Raw genomic sequence first — 10000 nt, forward strand, 5'->3', positions numbered from 1 at the left:
GAAATAAATGAATTTCCTTCAAACTGGTGCAAGTGACTGGAACTTCGTTTTAAATCGTGAGTTAACCCTTAGTAAGAATTTTATATATCGCCGATTCTGTGTCATAATGAACTTGTAAATTTGCAATGTGATTGTATATACGTATTATTTTCGAAGGAAATCCCAATTGGAGGACATTCAATAGGATTAATCTGTTTAGTTTAGAGATATTACGTCACATAATTTGTAAATGTAACTGTAAATGTCACATGTTTTACCCATGGACACACCTTAAGAGCGCTCAGGAGCTCGTTCAAAATGTGTCCGTGCATTCCGGATCGAATTGGAGCTTGGCAGTGTTGGTTTTTTAGGGGCGGGGGAAAACCGGATTACTCGATGAAAAACCTCTCGGAGCAAGGAGAGAACCACAACACACTTAACCCACATATTTAACTATTGGAGAGAAATGTGAAGTGCTAGTTTTCTACTCATGTAAACCATGTAAGCGTTAGCCATACTACAGGGATTGGGCTCAGACAAGGACAGAAAACTCTGACCAGGGCCACGTATGACGCCGAGGGTGGGAATCGAACCAGGGCAACATTGGTGGGAGGCGAGTTCTCTCACCAGTGCGCCACCCCTGCTTCCTAATTACTACTAATAATACAACTTTATTGAGTAAACACAAATTACTGGTAAAACAAGTAGTTTACAAAACCTTAACCTCTCAAAGTATCTGTCTTTGTAAGTAATGCCCCCCCACCCCCAGTCAAAAATTTCTAACTACGGCCTTGATTTTGCTTTCTCTGTGGTGAAAATAATTTTTTTTCAACAATTAAAATGGACACACAAATAACAAATACAAGACTTACCGTGGTTAAGAAGTTCTGATTTCGGCGTGTTCCCTGCAGTTTCTTCCCGCAAGATGCCGTTTGTTAGCCAAATCCAGCAATAGAAGCAATGCACAAGCACATACTACTTGCATTTTCCTTTCCAACAACTGAGACACCTAACTGGTTGAGAGGAAGAGTTCATTAGCGTTGCACCGTTAATTTATTAGTTTTTTTTCCACGAGGTTGACAAGCACGTCTTTTTACGCCCCTTGTGGCACGCGTGAGAACTAATCTAAAAAAATATGTATTCAAGTTATACAGACCTCCTGTCAAAATATTCTGGCTAAGGCTTTCGGTGGTTTCTCTTGCAGACAGCTGTTTTTTACAGTAACAAAGACGCGTTTATAACGATGCACTCAAGACCAGTAGCAAAATGTTAACAACCTCAAGATAAAGGCTGAAAATGGATACAAATGACCTCCTGACAGGGAAACACGGGGATTTATAAACCGGCTGACCCGATAATTTGCACCATCAACTGTGGAATCCAGTGGATAAATGGCCAATGAAAACGCGTCCAAGTCAGCAGATGTCATTCACCAAACGGGCTAGCCACAATGGCAAATATTATCTTGAAGATTCGATGAAAGACACAACGACAACGACTGTTTTTGCGACTCCTTTGCTATTTTATGCGGTGTTTTTGCTGTAGAAAATACCTGAGGACGCAAGAATTTTCCCTGCCAAATATTTTTTGTTCAAATCAGCTGTCTGGGTTTTTCTCTCAAAATCGATGGCTCGAAATTGTTTCCCCGGTGAGGTGGTATAATTAATGTTCTTACGGTATGGTTTCGGGTTGAATGTCTTAAACAGGGTTTCAAAAATCGGAATTCTGCCTTAAACAGGTTAGGAAAATCTGCGATAATTGTCTTAAACAGGGTCAGGGTATGAGGGGCGTGCCACACCTCATTACCCAGGGATATATCGAGTCCCCCTTCCCCCCCGGGGATAATTGCCCATTTCTACTAGTTTTCAGAAGCAATTGAACTAAATCATCTGTTATGGCGACACTTTTGCAATTTTTGGCACTTGAAAAGGTCACCTAGCAGTTTCGGATGAGCATTTTCATATGTTTGTCGACTTTCTTTTCCAAGTTTGTCTTCATCATTGTCCAATGCAGGCTGTTAAAATGGTTCAAGTTTACTTTGTGCTTGCTTTGCGCAAGATCCAAATAGGATTTCCGTTTCATATTTCCTTGTTAGACTTAAGCCCCGTGCAAAAGGACGCAACAACTCCTTAGTTTTTTAGTTTGTATGCAAGCGGACGCAACATGTACAACTCCCCAACAATGCAAAGACGTGCAGTGTATCATGGGAAGGATACGACCCATAAGACTTTGTAAACTTACAAAATTTGGCTGCCATCTTGTTTTCAACATCTTAATGCGTTGCTATCACCATAGAGACAATATGTATGGGCGTCTGTGGTCCCAACAACATTTGGAAGAGCTGTGCAAACGGATCCACATTGTTGCGCTACGCTTCGGCGATCACGGAACACAAGAAATCTTGGGAATTGTTGACTCAAAATGTACACATAAAGAAATATTTTCAGCCAACAAAATATTTATTTATACATATATTTTGAGCCAACAACTCCCAACATTTCTTTTGTTCCGTAATCGCCGAAGCGTAGCGCAACAAAGTTTGATCAGTTTCAAACTTTGGCCGACAACTTCACAACAAGACGCACCAACATGCAACAGGGTTTGCAAACAGACGCAACATGTAACACCCAACAATGTTGGAACAATGTTGGCCAACACGTTTGCGTCCGTTTGCACGTGACCTTAACAAGAAATATAGAAGTTCGAAAAGCTTACGATCAAGAAACTGAAATCGGATTTGGATCTTGCGGCTTTTTCCCAAATTCGTTTGCTTTCAAGTACCAAACACTGACAGACAGGGCATTCATTAAATCAGATAGCGCAACATTTGACCCCCAGGAGTGATCAGCTTGTAAGTTCTCACAATTTCAATGAAATGTCAGTCAGACAGGTATGGAGAATGAAGATAATTATCAGCTTAATAGGTGCGATCTTGATATAATTCCAAATTCTTATGACTTCCCAAAAAGAAATCTATGATACTAGTTCGGAGAATAAACGTTTCGATCTTGAGAATGAAAGGGTTAAAGTACTCTCTCCATTTTGCTTAAGAATCGAGCACAGTTGTCTTTGCTTTTACAGTGATCAGTTATGTGGGCAGAAAGTGCTTTTTTGTCACGTGACCCTTTTCTCATAACCAACTGACAATTTTGGCTTCCATGTAGCATGTTGATGTCTTTAAAGCAAACCCCACGGAATTTAATACTGTTGTATACCGTTGTATACCAATTCTTAAAATCACTTCTATAAGATTACTATTATCTTGAACAATAATGACAAAGCTTTCTAAAGTACTCACGATTTTGGCAAAGACACATCCTGTCACCTGGTTTGATCGTGCACGCCATTTCTCTCGATGTCTTTTTAGGAACGTAGTATATTTGCATAGTCTTTCAGTAATTGGTTCAACGTTCTTAAAGCGTTCGTAATGTACCAGTAACGGCCCAGCTCCTTGACCAAACATTTGCAGAAACCACGTAAATCCCATGGAATTTTAGAATAAAATACTACGCAAGTGCACCCGTAGGGCATTAAACGAGCAGAGGAGCATGCAAAGTTATTTCGTTATTTGTTCCAAATTTAAATGAAACAATGGGTTAATGAGGAAACACGATCGTGTCACACGTGCGGCTTGTTTCTTTTCGTCTTGCATAGCAAATAATTAACGCCAGATTTTTGGAAAAAAAGTCTTGCTTGTATCTCGAAGCGGGCAAAATATCTTCCCCAAATTAATGACTCCCTCGACTAGTGTGTGGAGCCGGAAGATAAACGATTCTTACTGTAGGTTTTCGGTTTTGCCCAACCTCGTTGCCAGGATCTTAGAGACCCTGGGAACGAGGTTAGGTTGTGCCAAACAAGGTACTCGTGATGACAGTACAGGTGTAGGCGATTTTCACGTTACGTCATCACTGCCATATGCATGTTTTTGGACGAAAACAAAAGATCCGTCATAATCTCTTTTTGTTCGTAGATCAGCGATTGTAAAAGTTACATCATTTTCAGGAGGTCATCAAGGGAAGCCTCTATCTCCCATACTTGACGTAGGAGTCAACCCTTTCCTGAGCAGATTTATTTATAGAACGACTCCTTTGGGAGATTCAGCACACCCACTGTTGTAAAAGCCATTGATCAAAACACAGCCATCACAGCGTCAAGGAAAATATGATACATTTCGCCGGAAAAACCTGTTCCTTGTAATAAATTTACTCGGGAAATGGTTGACTCAAGGAAATAGTGGAGATAGGGGCTCCCCTTGGTGCTCTTCCGATCATTGTTGTCTGTTTCTCTAGTGATTGGTTGATAGTGATACGATGATGATAATAACGAAAATGACATCAACTATGATAATGAAAATGATGAAGATGACGTGATGATGGTGATAACGATGATGATGATGACCATAATAATTCAGCCTGCCGTTTGTCATAAACACGATGCCAAACCTCTCAAACCTCTCGAAAACGGACCATTGTCATCACGAAATCGGACAGGAACCCACCAAATGGAGCCCCAATCTTTCGTACTTAGTCTCGGCAAGAGTCTGCTCGGTCCGTACGCCATGACCTTGGGTCAAATATTTTCCCAGCCCTTCCACTCAGTCAATAAGTACATTTATTATTCCACTATTACGCCATTTTACTATATATGGTCAAGAGAACGCGCAAAACATCAGACGGTAATACACTTTGACCGGTTTAGAACAGAGCAAATACAGACGGAACGGGAGTTTTTCAATGAAAGAAGTTGTTTTCAACACGATGCAAAGCCTGAGAATTTAGCTCCTCACCGCTTGTCACTCGTCATTTTGTTTATCCAATCAAATAAAGATCCTTGGCTGCTTTTTTGTGCTGTTTACATCGCTTGCACGCACCCTGAAGGACAGATGATGCTTTTTTTTTTCAAAAAAACCCTTACCAAATAAAATTGAAGCAAAATAACACCATTTTTGTAGTGGAATAATAAACCTCTTACAAACAACCTTTTCAAAAGCCCTCGACATTTAGTTCAGCACAATGCTGAATGGGGCGTTTTGGGAAACACGAAGGTGTGGCGCTCCTCAAGAAAAGGTCTTTTAAATTTAAATCACTTAATTGTTTTAGTGAAATTACCAGTTTATTGCAAAAAAATTACATCAAGTGCGCACAAATGTGCTCAAGCAACGAAAAAGGATAAATAAGATATAAAAGATAAAATCTCTACTGAAAAACACAAAAAATTGTAGGCTTTATCGAAATTTCACTGGCCAACTAGATGACCAAAAACCTATAAAACTACGTTTAAAAAATCATTCTTTCTGGGCAAAATATCGAAAAAGGCCCAATATAAATACTATCCTATAAATCTACACCTCAATGATGCGGTATACAAATACAGTTAAGATGAATATGGAAATCAAGCAGACAAGCACGGGAAACTTCATTTGCTAGTAATACAATGATTTAAAACTATGTGAAAAACTCACCAGTTCTTACGGGGAGAAAATCCAAATGTCCAGTTTAAAGGATGTGTACAAAAGATAGACCTCTGGTCCGTGGACCACCCCTGTGGACCCGGTCAATGGACCACTTCATGGACCCCGAATCCATGGACTACCCCTGTGGACCACCACTCCTCATTTTGCAAAGTTACAAGCAGAAAAATCTTTAGACGAAAGAGGAAAATTATCCTCTCACTTATCTGGCAATTGTCTCTTATAAACACCTGAAAAATTCAGGTGGCTTCAAAGGGATTCGAACCCATGACCCTCTGCGATGCTGGTGCAATCCTCTACAAACTGAGCTAAGAAGCTAAGAGCAAGTCAATTTGTTCCTGTGAAGAACTGGATGAATGAAAGCAATGTATATTTGAAGCGCGGACTATAGACGAATCCCTTTGGAACCACCAAATGGGTGGTAAAGGTGACTTTGAGAGACAATTGCTTAACTCAAAATCCCTTAACGAATCACAGCCCCATGTTTTTATCACGACGTTTTCACAGACAGCGATTTATTTTTTGGATTGAATTTCTCGCTAACGAGTCCCATAACAAATCACAAGAAACCAACTCGACGTCATAACGTCACCGAAGTGGAACTGTCTTTGTTTTTTTTTGGCGGAAAAGGTAGTCTAAAAATAGATCGGTCTGCAAAAATACCGTGAAATAGTCTTTCAGTGTGTTTCTTTGGGATGATACGAAAAAGGATCATTGATCCAACATGACTTGGATCATGAGGCATCAAAGGAACCCCAGAGGGGATTCTTTGGTTCCTTTGATGTACCATGATCCTATTGATCTTGGATCAAGGACCTTTTTCGGATCATCCCCGCAAAGTAACGCACCCCTGAGTATGTCAGTTGTTTGCTCCTAGTCATGGGTTCCTACTTAAATTGGCCAGATAAGTGAGAGGATCATTTCTTTCTTTCGTCTAAAGAGTTTTATTCTTGTAACTTTACAAACGAGTTGTGGTCCACAGGGGTAGTCCATGGACCGGATCCACTGGGGTAGTCATTGGACCGGATCCACTGGGGTAGTCCATGGACCGGATCCACTGGGGTGGTCCATGGACCGGATCCACTGGGGTAGTCCATGGTCCGGATCCATTGGGGTGGTCCATGGACCGGATCCACTGGGGTAGTCCATGGACCGGATCCACTGGGGTAGTCCATGGACCCGGGTCCCTGTTTAGTATACGCCCTAATTTAAATTATTTGTTACTACAACAACACAGTTTATCGTTCCCGTTTCCCAAGTTATTTGAGAGAAGCGATTCCCTGAAATAATGCGCCGATCAACTCAAAACTTCACCCTCCCCCCAACCCCCGGGCAAAGCCCGGGCATTTGAATTTGTGAAGATTGGATCGTTCAAATTCCCGCCCTTCGGGCCAAAATGGTGTTCGAATACCCTACCCTTTCGTCTACTAAAGAACAATCGTCGTCGGCTCATGCATGCCGTCCTTTTGAATACCTTTTTTGTAAGCAAATCTCTCACAAATGCTACATCTCTTCCTTTAAACTCTTCCATCTCGTCCAAAGACGTGTTTTATAAATGTCAGCGACTTCGGCGCCCTAAAAAAATGATTTGAGACCTGACACTTCTGGTTCAATTTTCCCCACCCCACGCAGGCAAAGGTCAAATTCCCCACTCCCCGGGCACAGAGGATAGTCAAATTCCCGTGCTTTTGCCCAGGGAAGGGGGGGGGTGGAGTATTTCGATTTGATCGGCGCATAACTAGAAAGTTAAAAATGCTAGGGATCATATTACTCCTCTACAAATTGCAAAAACAAGTAAAGTTAATATCAATGATGTTACTCAAGTAGTTTTTGTAGCCACGCTACATGTATAGCCGCTGCCAAATCAGCCGGGCTTTTTTAGTTAAATGGACAATTATGGCCTTAGAAAATGATTCGGTCCCTATAGCGCATTGCACTATTTTGTTTGGGCAACAGTTTTCTTTAAAAAAAGGTCGGGTAGAACTACGTGAGACTCTCTATGTGAGCACATCTCAAAAGTATGAACCAATTCTACCTTTTAAGCAGTTAAAATAGCATTATCTTTTCACCGTCATTTCCATCGTTTTAGGCACTACGTTCGTGCAATCAATAACAAAAATATAGTCTCTTTCAGAGAAATATTATACTGAATTACGTGGTAAACGTATTGATCATTACCCTGAAAACTCTATTTTCAACAACAATTTATCGTCCCTCACATATCCAGGACCAAAGAACTCCTCGATTCGAGCGAACCTTTCATAGCCATACCCTGTGCGACAAATGGCCTCATGGGGCTGTTGGAAGGCCAACAAGTTAGGCTTTGCTTGTATGATCCGACTGATGTTGCTACGGGCTCTTGAACATCTCCGATCTAAAACGCTAACAGTGATTGTCCCATCAAAAGGCCAATCTAAGAGATCGTCAAAGGTGCTTTTCATCAAATGAATGAAAATTGCCACATGGGTTCCTCTTCCACTGCCAACACCGTTGGGATAGATTCTGATGCCCATCAACCTTCCAAAACGATAACTGTACTCCGCATCACTAAGGATAGGTGTTTCATATCGGCGATGTTGAGAAACCTCTACCATGATAAAAAATGTACCCTGTGCATTTCCCATTTTCAGAACAGCTGTCTGCGGATTTGACCTGCAAGTAATTTTCCAGGCGTTAACAAAAAATAAATAAATGAAAAATAGATTATATTAATTGGTGTTCTTATCACAATTTGACATCATTGGGTGTCCATGTTGTCGGTCAAATCCGAGGTCAGGTTGAATCCATTTTTATCTACGCTAAATTGCTGATCCTCATTTTACGTAGGCTGAATATGCACTCTACTTAGTTTAAAGCAGCTATCAACCCCTAAGTAAGCAGCGTTTTTTACTTTTTTACATAACACAACGAGAAGTCATTATTATTATTATCATCATCATCATCATCATTATTATTATTATTATTATTATTATTATCGTAACTATTACAAATTCTCGAATCTGATTGGTTCTGTGCGGGCCTATTTGTTGCGTAGTTGGATACCTGTAATTGGACACCTACGCTATTCGCGAATCAATCACAAGCCCTTGGATGGGGCCTTTCTTACTGTTTTCCAGCTGTTTGCAAAACAGATTGAATATAATTTTATCTTTTTCACACAAAAAGGTATTCAAAGACTTTTTATCCTCGAATTTTGTTATGATTTTCTCACATTTTGTTATAGTTACGAATAATTAGTAATAGGATTTCGTGTCCTACAATTCAGGGGTATAATCGTGCTCGTAATTTCAAATCGGACTTGCGCGCAAATCACTCGCACGATTACTCCCTGAATTGTACTCCACTCAGTACTATTACTATTACTTATTATTGGTAATTGAGGTGTGTCACTTGCCTCGTTAATTGTTGCTTCCATTGTTTTATCTTCTCTGTACTGCAGCGATTCACAGTGGGCTTTACTGCGTTCCCCACGGAAGACACTAAATTGGGTTCGTCTGGCAGAACATCAGGAAGTAGAATTGGCGCCTGTGGTGCTGCATCTCCTTCACCTTGTTCCTGCACAGGCAAGCATGTCACATCTTCTTGGATGGGGAAGGGCAGAGCCTCCCTTGCAGCTGTCCCATACGGTCGACAGCTGATTTCATTAACGAGATCAAGGTAGCTCATTATGCATCTCTGCAAGGCACGTTCTACTCTGTGGACGCTTAATCCATTGGCCTCGTCAGCAACAGGCTCCTCTTCATGGTTTCCAGGTAACCAGTTGATCTGCTGGGCACCTTCACGAGAGGGAACTCTGAAAACAAACTCCGATGCTGCGTGCCAATTGGGGATGACCTGCCGTACGTCAAGGCCCATAACAGGATAGTTCCTTCCACTGGCTTGCTCAATGGTCATGCCAGCCAGCCGCTGGTCTCTCGTTGCTCCACCTCTCTCAGTAGAGCCACTCTGATCAAGTCCGTTGTTCGGTTCATCAGTGGGTTCACTGGGTTGATTCAAATGGCTCGACCTTGTAGTCTGTCCAGCTCCTCCCACAACAGCGTCGCTCAGCCCGTTGGCTTGGTTAGCACCTGCCCCCATAAGCTGGCTCTGTTCGGTCGCCTGCCAAGTTCCACCGTCAGCAGAGTAAATTGAGTCCGCGGCAGCATATGCAAGATCTGAATGACTGTGAAATGAAAAGGCATCTTTTAGACTAAAGTAATTGAGACTTGATGTATTGCAGTATGAAAAGTTATGCCTGATTCATTCTTCTTCTTCTTCTTCTTCTTCTTATTATTATTATTATTATTATTATTGTTATTGTTATTGTTGTTGTTGTTGTTGTTGTTATTGTTTGTTATTGTTATTGTTATTGTTATTGTTAGTAGTAGTAGTAGTAGTAGTAGTAGTAGTAGTAGTAGCATAGATGCACATTAATGAAGGCTCGAAATCGTTTCTCCTTTTTTTCACACGAAAAAGCATTTCCTGTTCTTAGATATAGTTAGGGTAATCATATCAAGACGAAATTTGACCAGGGTATTAAGTACCCATCATAGATTTCTCACATCACATTTT

General features: G+C 41.0%; 1 protein-coding gene across 1 annotated transcript in view; it reads right to left on the minus strand.

Annotated features, from left to right (window-relative positions):
• Positions 1–5037: 5037 nt before the first annotated feature.
• The window catches only part of LOC138057027 (TNF receptor-associated factor 4-like), a 13142-nt gene continuing 8179 nt past the window's right edge, over positions 5038–10000 (minus strand). The window contains exons 2-3 of the mRNA XM_068903031.1: positions 8844–9611; positions 5038–8101 (exon numbers count right to left, since the gene is read on the minus strand). Coding sequence (XP_068759132.1) covers positions 7624–8101; positions 8844–9526 — 1161 coding nt within the window. The 5' untranslated portion in view covers positions 9527–9611 and the 3' untranslated portion in view covers positions 5038–7623. The remainder of the gene's footprint in view (positions 8102–8843; positions 9612–10000) is intronic.

The sequence above is a fragment of the Montipora capricornis genome, chromosome 7 (assembly GCF_036669925.1).
Source record: "Montipora capricornis isolate CH-2021 chromosome 7, ASM3666992v2, whole genome shotgun sequence".
Lineage (NCBI taxonomy): Eukaryota > Metazoa > Cnidaria > Anthozoa > Scleractinia > Acroporidae > Montipora > Montipora capricornis.